Here is a 21,782-nt window from a genome sequence, read left to right as displayed (position 1 = left end):
AGGTAGTGTGGAGTAGCGAGCAGAGCACTGTCTTTGGAGTCACACTGGATTTGGGTCCCAGCCTCCCCTCTTAGGAGCATGTGACCTTGGGAAGGTTGTTTACTGCTCCAAACCTCCTTTTGCTCCTTGGTTACTTGCACTTACCACCTGTCCTAGATTTCTGGAACCTAGTGTCTCACAGAGGTTTGTCAGTTATTAATTCTCTTCCTGGAAGATGATCACCCTTTTGTTTCATTTCCTGTGTGAGAGGACTTGTCACCGTATAGGGAGTTTTTCCTGATAATGGAGGAGAAAAAGAACCACCTGAAAGCCTGGGTATCTGGAGACAGGCTGTCCTGATGAGTGTGGCTTATCGGTGTCTTTCACAGCACAGCACGTAGATGATGATAGGATCATGTGGGTGGTGCCCTGAACATTCTCCATGCTGGGTGAGGCAGCTCATGGCTGGGCTGTCTGGAGGCCATCAGCGTAGGTGTATAGCTGCCCCAGGCCCTGCCTGCCCGCCCAAGAGGAGTCGCACTCTCAGGCACAGATGTGACCATCTTGTAGCACAGCACTGGGGAGCACTGTGTGTTCTGAGCCCTTATTGGACACTGCCATGGGTGCTGCTGGGTCTGGGCTGGGGACAGCTGCGTTTGGGCTTCACCCTCTCAGGCTCTTGATCCTCTGTTTTCTGTGTGTAAATTGAGGAACATGAAACCTGCCTTTTACAGTTCTGAGGAACATTGGCAGGATGAATTTTTTTTTTAAATGTAGTACCCTTCTAGCTCTGTCCTTGGCATAGGTAGGCCTGGGAATCTAATACCTGCCCTCTTTGTGCTGCTTATAATTATCATTCTGTCCTTGGGAAGTCACACAAACTGCCCAGCAATGTGTTCCAAGACAGAACGCAAGGCTGTGGTCTCCCCAGGTACCAGGAGGCATCACTCAGTGTGGTTATCAGAGGGGCTTGTGCCCTCTGACAGGGAGTCTGGAGTTTGAAGAGAAGGGTTTGAACCTAGTGTTCCGGGAGAGTCTTCAGCCTTTTGCCTTTCTGCTCATTTCTGGGAAGATACCTCTGTCATTAGGGAACAGTTGTAACCAGCCTTCTATTTACACCTAAGAATGTTTGCCGTGTCTACTTGGGCTTCATGAAAGTGAGGATTCTCCTTTGTATAGACTGTGCCTAGAGTAACAGTTGTGGAAGCAAGAAAAAGGAAGGAGGGAATTGCAAAGAGAGTGGTGGTTCTGGGCCCAGAATCAAAGGGGCAGTGCCAGGAATGTTGGGATGCTATAGGGTGAGGCTGTAGTCAGTTCTAATATCTATCATGGAGAGCTTCCTTTGAGAGAGGACCTTGCTCAGGCTCCTTTTTCCCTTCGATGTGCTTTCAGGGTAACTGAAGTGTAATTCTGTGGTCTTTTTGTGCTTCTTCTCTAGACCCTATATCTATGGGCCAACATCCCAGGGAGAAAGGATGCAGATTCTCCAAAATTTCAAGCACAACCCCAAAATCAACACTATCTTCATATCCAAGGTTTGTGTGGCACATGGGGTGGGGGTGAGGTGTGTAGGGTGAGGGTCTGGGATACACTTTGATAGCTGGACAGTGAGCTTGTGTTCCTTAGGGGGAGCTTACTGCATGCATTTTCATTCCCATGTGTTCAGGTTCTGGGGCAGGGGCCCAGGGTGCTGCCAGTGTGCAGTGGGACATGGGAATTCAGATGAAGCTCTCCATTGGAGCTGCTTCTGTCCTGGCTTAAGCTTCCCTTAGTAGAGGCAGGTCTAGCTAGGGAATGGCTTTCCTCTGCCACAGAGTTGTGGCCTGATGTTTAGAAGTCATTCAGGCAAAGGCAGCCCCAAAGCCCAGAAGAAGTAAGGTTTCCCTGTCAGGTGATTGTGGTTGGGCTGGCTAGGAACTTCCATGGCTGGACCCCCCAAGCTGGGACACACCCAGCCTTCAGGGCCCCATGTAGGGTAGTGGCCCAGGTCACATTGTCTTGCATGTGCTGCTGCTGGTCTCAGTGGTTATCCAATAAGAGTATCGGTGACTTTGTACAGAATTGTTTCTGTAGCCAAATACACACAAGTGATTGCAAGTGAGTTGGAGTTGCCCTGGCACCTAGCACTACCAGTTGGGACAGTGATGGTGTGATTCAAGCTCTTAGACTCATTCTGAGTCTAAGGGAGCCTGTCTGAAATCACTGCTTTAACCCTGCCTACAGCAGAAGGACCTTGGTGTGGAGAGGAGTGCCTTTCTAATTTATCTACAAAGCTGATTTAAATTTAGGCCAGGGCCAGGGGAAGTAAGGTAGCTCAGTGGTAGAGTGTGTGCTTAGCATGCCCAAGTCCCTGGGTTCCATTCCCAGCCCTGCAAATATAAATAAAAATACACTTTTTTGAATTCCAGGCCAGTTGATTTTCTTCTCTTGTAGGTAGGTGACACATCGTTTGATCTGCCTGAAGCGAACGTCCTCATTCAGATCTCATCCCATGGTGGCTCCAGACGGCAGGAGGCCCAGAGGCTAGGGCGGGTGCTCAGAGCCAAAAAAGGTAAAGGGTCTTTTCTTTGCTGCTGTGAGTGGGCAGGTTGTGTGGGGGGCTTTCCTTTAGAGACACTAGTCAGGAGCACGCTCCGGCTGAGCCACAGCGATGTCCAGGAAAGGGAGCTCTGTCCAGGGGCTGGAGAGACACTGAGGGGATTGGGTCCCAAAGCAAGGACCAAAAGCCCCCCCGTCCTTGTTGTTTCTAAGGCCACAAGGGTGAATATGTGGGGTTTTTTCCTGGGTAGCAGCCTGGAGTTGACACATAATGTGCTCTGGGCTGGGCAGTTGTATTGGTAGACAGAAGGTGGCAGCTGGAACAGCAGTGCTTCCAGGGGTAGACATGGAAGTGGTCTTGGTGTTGTTGAAAGCTGCTGTGGATCTCCAGGCAGGAGAAAGGGAGGGTTTGGCAGGGCACGCGGCTGGCCACGGGATAGATACGCCACTCAGAACCTGCACTACTTGGGTGGAGCTGGCAGCAGGGATGGGCATGATCCCAGAAGGAGGGGTCAAGGCTCTGGTTGAGGAGGCCAGGCTTCCTGTGTTTGTTACTTCAGTAAAAGGGATCCCATTCCCCATCATGGGGCATGGCAGTGACTAACATGCTGCAGAGAGATGGTCCCATCTCCTGCTGAGACCAGGCATCTCCTAAGGCAAGGACTCAGGCCCTGTCCTCAAGACATTTGCTTATTGAACTAGGAGGCGTCTGTATTGCTAGGATGTTTGAAGATGGCAAGATTAGCAGGATACCTTATTGAGAGATATGTTTGAGAGGCAGCTTATTGATTATATTTAACATGGAGGAAGGGCAGATAATCAAAATAGCATGGACTTGCGCACCAGACTAGATGTGTGACCTTTGGCAAGCTACTTGTCTTTCTGAGCGTTGGTTTTCCCACCCAAAATGAGGATGAGGTAACAGTCTTATCTTGTAGGACTGTTACAAGAATGAGTTTCTAGTTGGGCATGGTGGTGCCTGCCTGTAATCACAGCACTTGAGAGGCTGAGGCAGGAGGATCACCATAAGTTTGAGTCCAGCCTGGGGTGTATAGTGAGTTTAAGGCCAGCTTAAGCTACATAGTGAGACCCTGTCTCACAGAAAAAAAAAAAAGACAAAAAAGAATGAGCTTTTATAATATGGAATACAGTAGGCTGCTGGATAGACTAACTTATAAATTGACAAGGAATGTAGGTCTACTAGAAGATGTGTAAGTAATTTATACTTATCCCATACTCTTCACCATATGAAAAAGAAGCAAAGCTAGTTTAAAAACTTGTTTGACTTTAATTAGAATTAAATTTTTTTAAAATTCTATTTGAATAAGATATCTGGCCTTTTTTTTTAGAAAAACATTTATTGGTACAATATTAGATATACATAATAACATTCATCATAGAGAATTTTTACCTGTACATGATATATCTTGCTTCTTTTTTTCCCTATTCCCCTCCTTATATACAAGGGTTTTTTTCCATTTTTTCCTTTGATTTTCTCTTTTTGTCTTGTCCCTTCTTTCCTTTCCTCCTCTCCCCTCCCTTGTTTCCCTTTCCATTTGAATATTTTCTTCGAATTTCCCAGTATCTATTATACATTTCTATATTCAACTTTTTTTTTTTTTTTTTTGGTACCAGGGATCGAACTCAGGTCCTTGCACTTGCCCAGCAGGCAGCAAAACCACTGAGCTAAATCCCCAGCCCTGTTATACATTTCACTTTCAGTTTCTTGAAGAGAAACTGCGGTATTAAAACGTGTATTCGATTTATTTTACTTAAGAGTATCGTCTCAAGGTCCATCCATTCAGCTATAAATGTCTCAAGCTCATCCTTCTTTATGTTAAAAAAAAAGAAAAGAAAAACACATCTTTATCCATTCCTCAGCTGATGTGCATTTGGGCTGTTTCCAAGATTTAGCTGTTACAAACTGTGCTGCTATAAACATGGGTATGCATATATTGCTGTGGTATGATGCTTTTAATTCTTTCTGGAAGATATCGAGAAGGGGAATAGCTGGATCAAATGGAACCTCTAGTTTTAGTTTTTTGAGGAATCTCCACACTGATTTCCACAGTGGTTGCACCAGTCTACACTCCCACCAACAATGGAGAAGGGGACCTTTTACCCCACATTCCTGTCAGCATTTGTTATTGGTTGATTTCTTGATAACAGCCATTCTTTCTGGAGTGAAATGGAATCTCAGAATTGCTTTAATTTGCATTTCATGAATGACCAGTAATGTTGAACATTTTTTCATATATTTATTTGCTGTTTGTACTTTTTCATCTGAGAAGTGCCTATTCATTTCAGATGCCCATTTTTGGATTGGGTCTTTAAATTTGGAGATCTGATTATTTTTGAGTTCTTTATATATTCTAGATAGTACTCCTTTGTCTGATGAATAGCTGGCAAAAAATTTTTTCCCATTCTGTGGGTTGTCTCTTCACTCTGTTGGTGGTTTCTCTTACTGTGTGAAAGCTTTTTAATAAGATGAGATATCAATTGTTGATTCTTTGTGATAATTCCTGTGCAACCAGGGTTTTGTTCACAAAGTTTTTGCCTACACCAATGTCTTCGAGAGTTCTATCTATTCCATCTTCCAGCAGATTTAGTGTTTCTGTTTTAATATTTAGATCTTTGATCCATTTTGCTTTTAGGTTAGTGCATGGTGAAAGATATGGGTCTAGTTTTAATCTTCGACATATGGAAAGCCAGTTTTTCCAGCACCATTTATCAAAGAGGTTGTCTGGCTTCTTTGTCAAAGATAAAGTGGCTCAGTATGTATGGAGTTGTTTCTGCATCTTCTGATCTATTCCACTGATCCTCAGGTCTGTTTTTTTGGTAGTACCATACTGTTTTTATCACAGTAGCTTTGTATATAATTTCAAGTCAGGGATTGTGATGACCCCTGCCTTGCCTTTGTTGCCCAGAATTGCCTTTGCTACTGTAGGTCTCTTCTGGTTCCAAATGAAGTTTAGGATTGTTTTCTCTAATTCTATGAGGTATGCTATTGGTATTTTGATTGGGATTTCATTAAATCTGTATAACAATTTTGGAAGTATGGACATTTTCACTATAGTGGTTCTTCCTGCCCAAGAGCAGGGGATATTTTTCCATTTTCTGATATCCTCTTTGATCTCCTTTTTCAGAATACTATAATTTTCAATATAGAGGTCTTTTACTTCCTTCATTAGATTGATTCCTAGGTGTTTCATTTTTTGGGATGCTATTGTGAAAGATGTTGTTTCCCTAATTTCTCTCTCAGTGAGTTTGCTATTCGTGTACAGGAAGACTGTTGATTTTTGAATGTTGACTTTGTATCCATCCACATTACTGAATTTGGGCTATTAAATCTAGAAGTCTTTTGGTGGAGCTTTTGGGGTTTTCTATGTAGAGTATCATCCATCTGCAAATAATGATAATTTAACTTCTTCTTTTCCTATTTTATTCCTTTTATTTCTTTCTCTTGTCTAATTGCTCTGGCTAATGTTTCTAGAACTATATTGAATTAAGAGTGGTGACAGTGGACATATTTGTCTAGTTCCTGATTTTAAAGTAAAAGCTTTCAGTTTTTGTCCATTTAGTATGATGTTGGCTATTGGTTTGTCATAAATGGCTTTTATCAGATTAAGATAAAGGCAATCTATACCAATTTTCTATAGGATTTTTATCATGAATAGGTCTTGGACCTTGTGAAACGCTTTTTCTGCATCTATTGAGAGTATCATATGGTTTTTGTCCTTGGCTCTGTAATATAGTGTATTACATTTATTGATTTGCGTATGTTGAACCATCTCTGCATCCCTGGGATGAATCCTACTTGGTCAGGGTGTATAATCTTCTTGATTTGCTTCATTCTATTTGCCAGTATCTTATTGAGGATTTTTGTGTCTATATTCTTTAGAGAGTTTGGCCTGTAGTTTTCTTTTCTGGTGGCTCTTTTTCTGGTTTTGGTATCAGGGTAAATGCTTACTTCCAGGAATGAATTTGAGAGTATTGCTTCCCTTCCAATTTTATTAAAGAGTTTGAGAAGTAGTGACATTAGATCTTCTCTAAATTTCTTGTAGAATTCAGCAGTGAACCCATCAGGGACTGGTCTTTTCTTTGTTGGTAGGTTTTTAATGATATCTTCAATTTCACTGGCTGATATTGGTTTATTTAGAATTTTTATATCTTCTGGATTCATCTTTGGTAATTGATATGTATCTAGTTATCTATCCATTTCTTCTGTTTTCCATCTGATTAGAATACAGGTTCTTGAAGTAAGTATTGATGGTCTTCTGGATTTCTGCAGGATCTGTTGTATTTTCACCCTTTATATTCCTAATTGCATGGATTTGAGTCTTTCCTTTTTTTTGATAAGATTGGCTAAGGGTTTGTCAATTTTATTTAATTTTTCAAAGAACCAACTCTTTGATTCATTGATTATTTGTATTGTTTTTTAAATCTTCATTGCATTAATTTCTGCTTTCATTTTTATAATTTCTTCCTTCATACGAGCTTTGGGCTTGACTTGCTCTTTTTCTAGAAGGTTGAGGTTCAACATTGGGTTGTTTATTCGAGCCCACTCTGTTTTCCTGATACGAGAACGCAACGCTGTAAATTTCCCTTGTAGGAATGCTGTCATTGCATCCCATAAGTTCTGGTATGTTGTATTCTCATTATTATTTAATTGTAAAAACTTTTTGATTTCTTCCTTTTTTGGGGGGTATTGGGGATCGAACTCAGGACCTTGTGCTTGCGAGGCAGGCAGTGGCACCACTGAGCTAAATCCCTGGCCCAGTCTGATTTCTTCTTCTTTTTCTTTTTTTAAATTCTTTTATTGGTACATTTTAGTTATACAATACATTTACACTTATCATTGGGTGCTTGTACCTGTACATGATGTATCTTGGTTTTTATTTTATTCCCCATTACCTGTGCACCCTTTACCCCCTCCACCCTTTCCTATTTATATAGATTTCATTTCCATTTTTTTCTTTCCTTATAATTTTTCCTTTCCCTTCTTTCCTTTCCCCTTCCCCTCCCACCACCCCTACAACTTTGGACCTTTTCCTATTTCAGATTATCAGTTATTCGTTTTAATCATTTTAATCATTTTAATCCTTATTTACACTTTCAGTTTCTCACACTAGAGAAACTCGGTATTTACACATGTGTGTCCTATGTATTTCACTTAAAAGTATAGCCTCAATATACATCCATTTAGCTATAAATGTCTCTAGTTTCTTGTTCTTTATGGCTGAGTAGTACTCCATTTTATTAAAAAAAACCCCACATCATCTTTATCCAGTTTCTAGTTGTGATTTCTTCTTTAATTTCATCTGTGACCAACTGGTTGTTCAGGAGGGTGTTATTTAATTTCCATGTGTTTATGAAGTTCTTGTGGGGTTTTTGGCCATTGATTTCCAATTTCATTGCACTATGGTCTGATAATAGCATGGGATAATTTTAGTTCCTTTGCATTTACTTAAGCATGCTTTATGAGGTTGTATGTGATCTATTTTGGAGAATGTCCCATGTGCAGCTGAGAAGAATGTGTATTCTGATGTTGTTGGGGGGAGCACTCTGTAGACATCTACTAAGTCCATTTGTTCAAAAGTTTGGTTCAGTTCTGATATTTCATTGTTGATTTTTAGTCTAGTTGGTCTATTTGTGACAGTGGGGTATTGAGGTCCCCCATTACAACTGTATTAGTTCTTATTTGATTTTTCATGTCTTTTAATATTTGTTTTATATAGTTGGGTGCTCTGCTATTTGGTACATATGTATTTATGATTGTTATCTCTTCCTCTTGGAATGTCTCTTTACAAGGATGTAGTGATCTTCTTTGTCTCTCTTAATTAGTCTTGGCTTGAAATCCACTCCGTCTGCAAATAGAATAACTACCCCTGCTTTTTTTCTGGGTTTCTGTTGCATGGAGTATCCTTTGACTTTCAGTCTGTGAATTTCTTTTTGGATTAAATGTGTTTCTTGTATGTAGCATATTGTTGGATCTTGCTTCTTGATCCATTCTGCCAGTCTTTTTCTTTTGATTAGTGAATTGGGACCAATTATATTGATGGTTATAACTGACATATATTGACTTATCCCTGTCATGTTATTTTCCTGTTGTTGGCACCCTTCTTTCCTCTTCTGTTTAATTTCTTGCCTTGCCTTGTGAATTCCTTTTGTTGGTGTTGATGGAGTTGTGATCCTTGTTATCTCTTTCTAGAATATCCTTTAGAACACTTTGGAGTGCTCCTTTGGTGGTCATAAATTTCTTCAGGTGTTCTTTGTTATGGAAGTATCTTTTTTCTCCATCAGTTTTTGAAAGATAGTTTTGTGGGGTACATTAATCTTGTTTGGAAGTTGTTTTCCTTTAGGGCTTGAAATACTTTAGTCCAAGCTGTCCTTTACTTGAGAGTTTGTGTTGAGAAGTCTGCTGTGATTCTGATGGGCTTTCCTTTATATGTGATTTGTTTCTTTTCTCTTACAACTTTTAATATTGTGTTGAATTTCTGGAATCTTGACTATCATGTGTCTTGGGGAAGATTTTTTTGATCATGGCTAATTGGAATTTTATATGCCTCACCTGTATGTCAAATTCTTTTTCTCTGGGAATTTTTTTGCCATTACTTGTTTGAACAGGTTTTTTTTTTTTTATGTCATTTGCACTATCTCCTACTTTTTCATTCACTCTGATCAATCTTTTTTTTTTGGTACCGAGGATCAAACTCAGGACCTTGCACTTGTGAGGCAGGCAGCGGAACCACTGAGCTAAATCCCTGGCCCTCACTCTGATCAGTCTTATGTTATTCTTCTTCACATCATCTAGCAGCTGCTGGATTGATTTCTCAAGGTCCCTTGCTATTTTTAAGAAATCTTTCTTTTCATGATTTTTAACTACAATCCTGTCTTCTATATCTGATATTCTGTCCTCATATGGGCTCATTCTGCTGCATATACTTTAAATGGAGTTTTTAATCTGCTGGACATCTGTTTGAGTCTGTTTCATGGATTCCATTTCTTTCCTATACTGGGTGTTCATGGTTTCCGTCCTTTTCCTGAGCTCTTTTTTTTAAAAATCTGTATCTGCTCTACTAAGCATGTCTTTCATTTTGGTCACCATCTCTGTAGTTATCTGAGAAATTATTTCTGCTTTTATTTTTTTTTTCTAGAGACTCATTCATGTGCTTTGTTGCTTCTGCTGTTACCACTTCAGAGAGTCCAGGTGGGTGGCTTTTGGTTTGTTCCACTTCATTTCTCCCCCTTGGCTTTGCCTTTGGTGAGCTGAAAGTCTGTGGGGGTTGCATCTTGTTTAAATGTCTTCTCATTTTCTATTTTTTTAAAAGTTTAATTCCTGGGTTGATGCTTGTAAATTGCTTATGGTGAGTAGCTCTATTCCCAGTATTCAGAATCCTTAGGAAATGACTGTTTCTCAGAGGTGTTGCTGGGTTTTGGGTTTTCAGTCTATTGCAAGATCTTACCTCTTTAATTTATTGGGAATGAGAAGTTTCTGCCTACTTGACCCAGCCACGCTTATTTGGCACTAGCCTATAGTTTTTTTTTTAAAGACCTTTAGGCAATCTCAGGCTTGGTAAACCAGGAAGAACAACTGATTAGCACAATTATATCACCTTGACTAAAGTAGTACAATCAGCAATAACAATAGCACCAAATACAGCCTAGAAAATGACAAACTGTGGTAACTATTAATTTGCCACTTTTAACTATATGAACTAGATTTGTGGTTATATAACAAAATCTAAAATGAACCGGAAATGTGCATGCAAGAAATTAGCCCTTAATATGGTGACTTTACCCTTAGGGGAAAAGTTTTAAAAGGGGTTGGGGGTAAAAATAAAGAGAAGAAGAGGAAGAGATTAGAAGTAAGGCTGGAGTACAAAGGAAGATTGTGCAAACTCCGGGAAACTGATGAAGAGGGAAAGAAAAAGGAAGAAATAAAAACATGAACAGAACAGAACAACAGCAATAAAAAATTAGAAACCATGTTCAAACAATCAAGAAAAAACAAAACAAGAACCAGAAAAGAGGAAAAAAAAAAAAGTAGAAAAGGAAAAAAAGTCCAATTCAAGGTGTTTCTCTGCTGTCACTGGTAGACAACTCTCTCTCTAGAATCACTAAGCATGTCATTCATTCTGGTCACCATCTTTGTAGTTATCTGAGAAATTATTTCTGCTTTGATTTCTTTTCTACAAACTATTCATCTGCTTTATTATAGAGCCCAGATCCAAGTTAATTAATCCTATCAAGCCAGCTATAGCTTTACAGTGGGGTAGTGGATAATCCCAGCCAGCTGAAGTTCAGGCTTGTTTCTGGATATGAGGCTAGAACCAGATTTTTTGAGCCTGCAACAGTCCATGTGCCTCATGCCGGCTTGAACTCCGCTCCCTGGCCTCCTGCTAACTTGAACTCGGAACCCACACTGTGTGTCTGCAGGTTTGACCCACTGTTCCCACACCATGAGTCTGGGCTCTGGGAGAGAGTGCTGCTTGCTGTCTTCCTCCTCTTTGTTAAGGTTTCTCTCTTCGCTCTCCCCATGGGCTTCAGTTCTTGCTTCAGATCTTTCCTGGGTCCCAGGGACTCACTTCCCTCCTCCTCATGCTGCTATATTCCAGTGTCAGGACACCAAATCTCAGAGAGGCTCTTTCTCTGCTACTCAGCATTTTGCCATCTATTTATATTTTTTAAAGCAGGAGCTTAAATAACTGTCAGCAGTGTAAAGTATACACTAGAGGTTTTTAGTATATTCACAAAGTGAATTCTCTTCACCCAAGAAAAGTCACGCTTTTCCTGTTCGCAGCCATTCCTCATTACTCCTTGTTCCCAACCACTAAGCTACTTTTGTCTCTTTGTGCCTACTGAGGAGATTTCATATAAATGGAATCATATTCTCTGACTCTCTTATTTTACTTAGTATAATGTTTTCAAAAAGAGTATTCATCCATGTATATCAATACATTTAGTTTTATTACCAGATAATATACTTTATGAACATACTGCATTTTATTTATCCATCCATCTGTTGATGGATATTTGGGGTGTTTATGCTTTTTTAGCTCTTGGAATAATGCTGCTATGAAACTCATGCACAGATTTTTGTGTGGATGTTTTCAGTTCATTTAGGTGTGTACCTAGGAATGGAATTGCTGGATCATGTGGTAATGACTGCACTTAACATTTGAGATACTGGCAGACTGCATCAGCTGCACTATTTTGCATTCTCACCAACTGGGTATGAGAGTTGCAGTTTCTCTCACAACTTGTCACTAGTGATTATTATTATTATTATTATTATTTTTTTTTTTTTATTCTACCATCTGGTGGAGGTGAGCTGATATCTCATCGTGATCTTGGTTTGTGTTTCTCTGGTGATCCTAATGGTGCTGATGAGGAATGGTTCATGTGGTCACTGGCCATTTATTTATTGTCTTTGGAGAAATGTCTGTTCAGATCCTTTGCCCATTTTATAATTGGGTTGTTTGTCTTATTCAATTGCAATACTTTGTGATATATTCTAGATACCAGTCACTTGTCAGGTGTGCTTTGCAGATTGTATTTTCTGATTCTGTGGATGGTCTCTTCACTTCCTTGTTGGTATTCTTAGAAGCATAAAAGGCTTTATTGAAAGTCAGGGTGATCATGCCCTGCCTGCAGAGCTTTCCCACTCTTTGTTTTTTGTTTTGTTTTGTTTTTGGTACTGGAGATCAAACTCGGGACCTTGCGCTTGCAGGGCAGGCGCCGGAACCACTGAGCTAAATCCCTGGCCCTACTTTCCCACTCTTAATGCTGCTTTCAAGCCAGGAACCCAAGGCTCCCGTGTCTACTGCCTAATATTGTCTTTTTCCCTGCCTTTTCCCACAGGGATGGTTGCAGAGGAGTACAATGCCTTCTTCTACTCGCTGGTGTCCCAGGACACACAGGAAATGGCTTACTCAACCAAGCGACAGAGATTCTTGGTAGACCAGGGTTATAGCTTTAAGGTAGGTCTCCACTTGGCCTTTTTGTTATTGCACCTAGGGAATCAGAGACCTTGCCTCAGACTCCTTTGTCTCTGCATGAATTGCTGGGGACAGCACTAGTTATGGGTAAAAAATGTGCTAGTCTGGCAGGATTGAGGTGCTAAGGCCTGTGGCTGGCACTGTGGGTCCATTCTTGAGGCATACCACTCAGTTTGCCTCAGTGTGCTGCCCAGACAGCAGAGCTGTCCTGTACTGCAAACCAGGGCTCTAAATAGCTTGGAAGCTTTGGCTGATGTTCATTGGCTAAGGCGTTTACTTCCTTTAAAAAAATTTTTTTTTTTAAATTTTTATTAGTGCATGTTTGCGGTTCATAATGACTACATTCTTCACGGGGAGTTGGTACATGTAAATGACACATCTTAATTCTGTTTACTTCTCCTTTCTCTCCCACTATCTTTGTGGGGTGTTTGCTTTCTTTCCTATTGACATAACTGTGAAGTTTATGTCAGGACTTAGTGTCCCACGGGGCTTCATTTGTGAGGAAGAAAGTTCCCCCTGCCACCCTGTGATCCACTGACACGATGTTGGTAGAATGTCTGGTCCCCAGACTTCCGATTTGTGAAAGGCCACCTTTTCAGATGCTTTGTGTGTGTGTGCTGGCAGTGGAAACCAGGCCTCTTGCACACTACCCCCGAGCTATGCCTGCACTCTCAGTTATGCCTCTTTAGGAACTGGTGAGTGTTTCCATTATTAGCCTGAGACAGAGGAGAGGGTCGTCTGGCCTCTTCTGTTAGTCAGAGGCAGTGACACTGTTCAGACCTCTCAGGCTGGGCTAGAAGATAAGATGCTTGGATTTTTTTTTTTTTTTTTTTTTGGTACCAGGGATTGAACTCGGGTCCTTGCGCTTGCGCAGCAGGCCGGCGAAACCACTAAGGTAAATCCCCAGCCCAAGATGCTTGGGTTTTGAGCCCATTTTTTTCAGAGGGTTTCTGTTGTTGAGACTGTCTCGATGGCAGCACTGCAGGGTAACAGAAATTATAACACAGCACTCTGAACCCTTCAGGAGGCCAGCCAGGGAGAGGCACATATGTTGGCTGAGCTGCCTTTGCTCATGGCAGCCAGCGAGTCCTGAGGGTGGTGATCCTGGAGTGGTTGAGCCAGGCAGACAAGTCCTGTAGTCTGTACTCCGAATGTCTGGCCACGTGAAGGACTCAGTCAAATCCTTACCTCTAGCACTTTTCTTTTAATTAACATCATGAGAATTGAGGTAAGATGGCTTTCTGCAAGGGTGGGAAGGTCTTAGAATAAGTGATCCCTGTAGACACGAAAACCCAGCCTTTTCTGTGCTCTTGTAGAGAAAATCTGGCTGATAAATTCTTTTTTTTTTGGTACCGGGGGTTGAACTCAGGTCCTTGTGCTTGCAAGACAGACAGCGGCACCACTGAGCTAAATCCCCGGCCCTGGCTGATAAATTCTTGATGGCCTGCCATTATTCAGTGTTCGCTGCCACTGGAAGCCCAGGATCCAAGTACAGTTTGTTGAAGCATCCTTGTCAAAGCGTATGGCCTATCCCTTTCCTTCTGTTTGCCTCCCCTTGCCCAGGGCAAGACAGGAAAACTGCAGGGAGTACTTGACAATCACTGAGGTTCCTGCCGGCCTTCTGAACAGGATGTTAGATGCTGTATGCAGGCAGTAGTAGGTCTCTCCAGATTCCCTAATCTGTCACTAGTCTAGCTCCATGAAAGGCAGCTCTTAGAGCTGGTCCCTGGAATGCCAGAGAGGAGCTCTCCACTTGGCTGGCTGGGAAGGAAGTGAGCAGAATGATTATCCCTGGAAGAAGGTGGAACAGGACTGACGGGAGAGGAGAGAGAGACATGCACCTGCTGTTGGGTTTGCAGGTAATCACAAAGCTTGCTGGCATGGAGGAGGAAGAGTTGGCATTTTCCACAAAAGAGGAGCAACAGCAGCTCCTACAGAAAGTCCTGGCGGCCACTGACCTGGATGCAGAGGAGGAGGTGGTGGCAGGAGAATTTGGCTCCAGATCCAGCCAGGTGAGTGAGCAGGTGGAGCTCCAGGTATTTGTGCTTTGAAGGTCAGCCCTTGAAATGGATACACACAGATGTAGTCCTGTGTGCGTGAGAGCTCTGGACATTTCCAGAAAATGGAAAAATGTGAAGAGAATAATAGAAACAACCCTGATAACCTTCTAGGGCAGGTCCCTTGTGTGTGTGTTTTTGGACATAGCGGGGATTACAGTGACTGTGACTGGTCTCCTGCTTGTCTGTACCACAGTCTGGAATGAGTATTTGTTAGAATCTTGATTTTGAAACCCGGAGTGGCAAGTACATGCTTGTAGGTTCTCTCCAGCATGCTGCTGGGTGCAGCAGTGTGTGACAGGCAAGGCAAGGCCATAGGCAAGTCAGCTCACCTCTGGTTTCTTCCTCAGTGATAAAGCTGAGCCTTCCAGCCTATAATATGGGTCTAAGGATCAACACAGTAGCTTCGATATTTATTTTGAAAATGTGTAGTTTTCTAAAAATACTTAACCTTTCATTTATACTTACTGAGTGCCTGCTGTGGTACAGGCAAATGGAATATAGTGTAATGAAAGCATCATTGTAGGGAATCCTTACCAGGTCCTTCAGAGAAAGAAGGGCAGTTTAGTCATGTGCTTTTGAACATAGTTGGTAGCAAAGCTGAAATGTGAGCAGTGGCTCAAACAAGACACGAAGGGAGTGGCCATCACCTGGGCAGGCTTAGCCCTTTCTCTGGCCTAAGCCCTTCTGCCAACAGGAAGCGGTTTGCATTGAAGCCCAGGGAAGCTTCCTGCTCTCACTGGCCCTAAGGTGCCGGCGGGTAGATCCTACCCACAGGGTCAGGCTGTGGCAGGCATGGCCCTAGTGTTGTCTGCATATTTCCCTGCATTCTGGTGTGAGCTATGTGCTGGCCTCAGGCCAAATCTGACCTCTGATTTCTCTTCACACTCCATCTGTCAACACAGATGTAGTTATTACCACTTTACAGATGAGTTCATTGAGGCAGACATTTAGTGTTTTCCCAAGGTTTTTTATCAGTAAGAAGTGGAGCCAGGACTCAAACCCAGGGCTTGGTTTTTTATTTTCTGAGTTGGGTCTCATTGTGTTGCCCTGGCTGGCCCTGAACTCCTGGGCTGAAGGGATCGCTACATCTCCACCTTCTGAGTAACTGGAACTACAGTTGCACTCTACCTTGCCCACCTTAAGCCCAGGGCTTTCTGGTTTTCCTCTTTGTTCACAGCCTATTATGTGGTGTCTCAAGAGATTTTAAGGGACTCCTGCCCTGTTAAAAAACTTTTCAGAAATTGTCACTAAAAAAGGCACTGTAGCTTTCTAGTTAAGAACTCCGAGTCTTGGTGCTGGGCATAGTGGCACAAGCCTGTAATCCCAGCACTCAGGAGGCTGAGGCAGAGGATCGCCATGAGTTTGAGGCCAGCCTGGGCACATAGTGAGTTCCAGGCCAGTCTGAACTACGTAGCGAGACCTTATCTCAAAAAACCAAGCAAAGAACTCTGAGTCTCAAGCCAGACTGCTTGTGTGCAAGTCCTGTTTCCTTTTGAGCTGTGTGGTCTAGATTAATTTTTTTAATCTCTCTGTGCTTTTGTTTCCTCTTGTGTAAAATGAGGATTATAATGGTTGTAAGGGTTAGATGAAGTAATACACCTAAAATGTTTAGAACGATGCCTGATACACAGTATTAGATGTTGCTTAAAAATAATAAAATGCCTTGAATTTTATTACATATTTTATAAATGTGGTCTTTCCCCCTTGAGACTGAGAGCTGGGTTTTCTCGCCCTGCAGGCATCCCGGCGCTTTGGCACCATGAGCTCCATGTCGGGGGCAGATGACACTGTGTACATGGAGTACCACTCATCACGGAGCAAGGCATCCACCAAGCACGTGCACCCGCTGTTCAAGCGCTTCAGGAAGTGATGCCCGTGGGGTCGAAGGCAGACTTGGTCCTCAGTAACAGCACTAGTGTTTGAAAAGGGTTTTCCGCACAGCATCTCTTCCACAGCTGTATACTTCCCTATAGTGTCCCCAACACTGGTCTGAATGTAGTATCTTGACTGTTGGACAAAATTCTTCAGAGGTTTAGCTCAAACTTTGTGGATCACCCAGGGTTTCAAAAAAGAAAGCAAGACTGTGTTTTTGGATTTTCAGACTTTTTGGGGAGTAGGTCATTCCTGTATATAAAAATTTGTTCCATTTGAGGCATATTTGTTTTGATGTAAATATAATAAAACAAGCATTTTGCCACCCTGTAGTACACAAGTTTTTTTTTTTCTTTTTGGTACTGGGATTGAACTCAGGACCTGGTGCTTTTGAGGCAGGCACAGTGCCACTGAGCTAAATCCCAGACCCCATGAGTGCTTTTATACCTGTCACAGGCATGGGCTGTGTCTACATAACTGACCACCTCCATCTAGGCTCTGCTTTGTAGCAGGCCCACGAGAGCAAGATGGAGCTACTAAGGAGACACATCCCAAGACAAGAGTTGGGGAACAGCCTTGGGAGCTTAGAGATGTGTGGTCCAGAGGGAGAGGAGCTTGCACGATCAGCACTAGTCCCTGTTCACAAGTTAGTTCTGGTGGATTCAAGACTGGGACTTCAGCCCTCCAGCTTCCTTCTTTTCCTGTTCACCACAGGCTGGTCCCCAACATGTAGGCCCTGCAGGTTGCTTAAAAGCCATCACCTCAGAAAGCCACTGTACCAAGCTTGCCATCACCTCAGAAAGCCACTGTACCCAGCTCCTGGTGGCTCATCTTCTCTAAGAGGACCACCTCTTATCCTGTAAAATACAATTTAGATATGGCTGGGAGGCTGGGTTCCTCTTCTAATAGTTCCTTTATCTCTCAAGGTGTCTGTGGGCTTTTTGCTTTTGTTCCTTCTGTGAAAGAAAGGTGTTTCAAACAAGACAGAGAGGCAGCATTGCTCAGTAAAAGGTAGGCATGCACTCGGTGAAAACTGGCTGTTCTGAAAAGGCTTGTCCCAGTAGAAAATTGCTCACACCTGAGGATGCTAAGGCCTGCACTGGGAAGGCTCCAAAGCCAGTGCAGTCCCTGCAAGATACGTCATGTAAAGGTACAAGATCCCAGTGATGAATGTAACTGTATTGTATATCTAAAATGTACCTATAAACTAAAATGGAAAAAAAAATGAATAACAGAAGAATCTGGGAAACCCCCAAGTTTTGGAAAATGGGATGATTAATGTTATATGTTAACTAGGGTAGAGGGTAGCCAGATAGCTGATAAAGCATTGCTAGGAGGTATGTTAGGTATTTACAGAGAGATGAGCTTCTGAACCAGCAAAGTAAGCAGAGAAGATTGTTTCACAAACTTGGGTGGGCATCATATAATACGCTGAGGGCCCAGATAGAACAAAAAGCTGGAAGAGTGCAAATCTGCTCTCTGAGCTGGGAGATTGTCCACTCTGACATTGGTGCTCCTGGTTCCTGAGGCTTCGGAGTCTTCCTGGGACTTCATCATTGGCCCTGTGGTTCCTGGGCCTTCAGGCCTTAACTGGAATTACACCACCTGCTTTCCTGAGGCTCCAGCTTGCAGAGAGGAGATTGTGGAACTTCTCAGCCTCCATAATCATGTGAGCTAATCTTTTGTAGTATCCCCCCTGTGAGTTTAGTTCTGTTTCTATGGAGAACCCTAATACAGAAACTACATAATGCAATTCTAAATAAAAAGAAACAGTCAAAAAGGAAATTCATATTTTGAACTAAGTGAAAATGAAACTTGTTTATTTTTTAAATTTTCTGTATGCTGACTTCTTAAAACCTTTCTGGCTAGTGACAGACTGCCCCTCCTGGGACTGGCCAGTTCTTTGAGATAGTGAGAGCCCAGTTAGGAGCATGCCTTCAACACCAATCCAGAGCTACACCTCTATGTGGCCCATGAATTGCTCTGCCTTAATTATCCCACTGCCAGCTGTCAGGCATTAATGGATCACTCACATAGCATCATTAGAATTATTCACACTTGCTGAACCTAAAATGTTTATCCTGAACTTCTTCTATGCTTTTTCCAAGAAAATCCCAGCAAAAGCTCTAGCCTGAGCTTTTCCCTCGTATAGGCTGAACACTCTGGCTTTCCCACATGGCTTGGCATGACGTGACATGCCACTTGTTTCTAGGACCTATGAGTATAACAAACGTTTCTGTCTCTTCTTGTGGGAGCATCTGACACCACACAAGAAGACAGAACTGAACACACTCTGTCAATATTTGGGCAGCAGTGGTAGTGGTGATGTTGTGACCAGATCAATAAGGGAAATGTATAGCATTAAACTGTTAGGAAAGAAGAAATATCTCAAATCAATGACCTCAGCTTCCAATTTAAGAACTAATGAAACACAGCAAGCTGAAGAAAGGTTGTAATAAAATCAAAGCAGTGAGACAAAAAACAATACAGAGTAGCAATGAAACAATTTTTTTATAAAACTAGCTTTTGTAAACTGATAAACATTTAGATAGACTGATCAGGAAAATAGAGTAAAACACAAACTTTCAGTTCAGGATTGAGAAAAGTGACATTACCATACAAAATTCTACAGGTAGTAAAAAGATAAGTGAATTTTATGGAAAGCTCCACAAACCCCACCCCTATCAATCTAGGAAGAAAATGTTACTTTAATAACAAAAGATGAAAGTATTTGAAGAAAACTACAGACCAATATCCCTTATAGACATCTATATAAAAATTCAGCAAATCAAAAATCTATAAAAAGAATAAAATGACTAAGGTGATTTTATCCCAAGATTGTGAAGTTTGTTTAACATTCAAAAAATCAGTCAATATAATTCACCATATTGAAAAGCCATGTGTTCTTTTTTTTTTAATTAATTAATTAATTTTTTCCCCATTAACTTTATTGTTACATTTTCGATATAAAATACAGTTACATTCATCATTGGGATCTTGTACCATGACATGAGTTTCTTGGTTCTTACTTTTTTCCCCTTCCCTTGCCCTCCCTTCACCCCCTCCACCCTTCCCTATTTGCAAAGACCTTGTTTCCATTTTTTTCTTCTTGTCATATTTTTTCCTTTCCCTTTTTTCCCTTCCCCTACCCCTCTCAATTCCCCTGCTCTTTTAGACCTTTTCTTCCTGTTACACAATATCAGTTATACATTTTTTAAATTACAACATTAAGATCTAGGAGACATTACCACAGATTTTACAGAATTTAAAAGGATATAGAACGCATATTACAAAAATCTTTCTTAAAATAAATTTGACAACTTCTAAGAAGTAACTTGGAAGACAAATTAATGAAACTAACTGTGGAGGAAATATAAAATTTGAATAGCACCTATTAAAGGAAGTATATTCTTAGCTTGAAAACCTACCTATATGACAACAGCAGGCTCATAAACATTTTAACTGATAAATTATATCAAACATTTAAAGCAGAAAAAAGAAGGAACACTTCTCCCCTCATTTTAGGAACTCAACATTGTGCTAATCCTAAAACTGGATAAAGATAATAGAAGAAAAAAGTATGAACATAGATAGAAATTTGTTGAACAAAACAAACTCTTAGAAGTTAGATCTGGTAGTATGTAGAAAGTGGTTTTGTTATTACGGATGGCAGTGTTGGTTCAGCATTGGAAGATCCACCCCTAAAAGTCATCATTTTAACAGAGGAAAGGAAAAAGCCATATGATCCTGTCACTAGTTGGAGAAAAAGTATTGGACTAAATTCTACAGCTGTTCATGGTAAAAGCTATCAGGAGACTAGAAGTAGAACAGAAACTTCTCAACAGATGAAAGACATGTACTCCACACTTCCAGCGAGAATGCCTTATATGAACGGAGAAGATGCAATGCTTTCTCCTTAAGGTGGGGAACAAGGGCAGATATGCTTACTCTTTATCTGTCCATTAAACTTTGAAACCTAGTCCCCACCAAACTAGTCTGGCAATAAAATGACACAACTAGGATAGGATTGGCACGGCAGAAGCAAAATCTTTATATGTAGATGAAATGATCATCTACAGAGAAAATACTAAGAAATCTCTAGGAGCCCCTAGAACTTGTATTTGAGTTTAGCAGGATTAGAAAACACAAGGTATATATAAAACTTCAGGTCCATGTATACTTGCTATAAATGAAGAATTGGATATTGAAATTTAAAAGTTATGTAGGAGTACAAAGGACCTAGAAAAGTTAAAAACAAAAACAAAAAAAGTGTTGGAAGACGTTTAGTATCTAATTTTAAGACTTCTTCTAAAGCTACAGTAATCAAGGCAGTGTTGGTGTAAGGAAAGACATAGAGATCATTGGAATAAAACAGAGAATCTAGAAATAGAACCATACATATATGGCCCACTGTGTTCTTTTCAATAGATCCAGAGAAAGTATTTGACAAAATCCAACATCCGTTCACGATAAATTTTCTCAGGAGACTGGGAATGGATGAAACCTCAAAACAGTGTGGGCTATCTGAAAAACAAAACAATTGCCAGCATTGCACTTAGTATTTGAAGACTGAATGCTTTCCCCAGAGGCTGGGAACAAAGCAGGTATGTGCATTCTTTACCTCTGTTTGGCATTGTACCCGAAGGTCTAGCCAGGATTGATTAGTATTGATTAGAAGAGTCTCACAGATCAGAATGAAAGTAATGAAATACATTTGCAGATGATGTGATTATATATAAAAATCTCATGGAATCTACAGAAAAAACTAGAACGAATGAATAAGTTTATCATGGATGCAGGATACAGTATTGATACAATATTGATAAATAAAAAGTATATATGTGTATATGTTACAACAAAGCATGTGTGATCAGTGTTTGAGACTGTACATCCTTCAGAAATTTAATAATGATAATCTCTTAAAACTTGAACTTTGAATGGCTAGACTTTTATTTTCCTAGAACGTAAGAATTTATTTACAATAAAAATTATTTTCCAGAAATGAGGTACCATTTCATCAGAAATGGTTTTGTTTTTTTGGGTCTGTTTTCAAGTTTTAGAGAACTAAATTTGCATTTGTTAAAATCAAAAAGGACTGGGGGCCAGGGATGTAGCTCAGCGGCACCTTGCCTGCCCAGCAAATGGAAGGTCCTGAGTTTGATCCCCAGTACTGGGGTGGGGGTGGGGAGAACTGATGTTCTTTACAAATAATTTTGATCAAGTATGTGTTCAATGAAAGCTTTTTGTAACACTCTGTATTGTAGTGTACTGTCCCATTGTTCAGTAGGAATGAGCTTATGTTATTTACCAAGAGAATGAGTAGTGGGAAGCA

At 41.1% G+C, this 21,782-nt stretch overlaps 1 protein-coding gene across 4 annotated transcripts in view; it reads left to right on the top strand.

Annotated features, from left to right (window-relative positions):
• Window positions 1-16,782, top strand: part of Ercc3 (ERCC excision repair 3, TFIIH core complex helicase subunit) — a 38,474-nt gene extending 21,692 nt beyond the window's left edge. Inside the window, exons 11-16 of one of the 4 annotated variants that reach the window (XR_015446293.1) lie at window positions 1,418-1,514; window positions 2,413-2,530; window positions 12,382-12,500; window positions 13,362-13,413; window positions 14,378-14,530; window positions 16,317-16,782. Coding sequence is in view for 1 of the 4 variants with exons in the window: in XM_004835950.3 (XP_004836007.1) it covers window positions 1,418-1,514; window positions 2,413-2,530; window positions 12,382-12,500; window positions 14,378-14,530; window positions 16,317-16,448 (619 nt within the window). In the remaining 3 variants the exon portion in view is untranslated. Of the gene's footprint in view, window positions 1-1,417; window positions 1,515-2,412; window positions 2,531-9,674; window positions 9,728-12,381; window positions 12,501-13,361; window positions 13,414-14,377; window positions 14,531-16,316 lie in introns of those variants that run through there. The other 3 variants (XR_015446294.1, XR_015446295.1, XM_004835950.3) reach the window with 3 other exon arrangements.
• Window positions 16,783-21,782: the final 5,000 nt, after the last annotated feature.

The sequence above is a fragment of the Heterocephalus glaber genome, unplaced genomic scaffold (genome assembly GCF_053883595.1).
Source record: "Heterocephalus glaber isolate CG9 unplaced genomic scaffold, H.glaber_assembly_v1.0 deba00000347, whole genome shotgun sequence".
NCBI lineage: Eukaryota > Metazoa > Chordata > Mammalia > Rodentia > Bathyergidae > Heterocephalus > Heterocephalus glaber.
The sequence above is the reverse complement of the archived record's forward strand: the minus strand, read 5'-3'. Positions and strand labels throughout refer to the sequence as shown.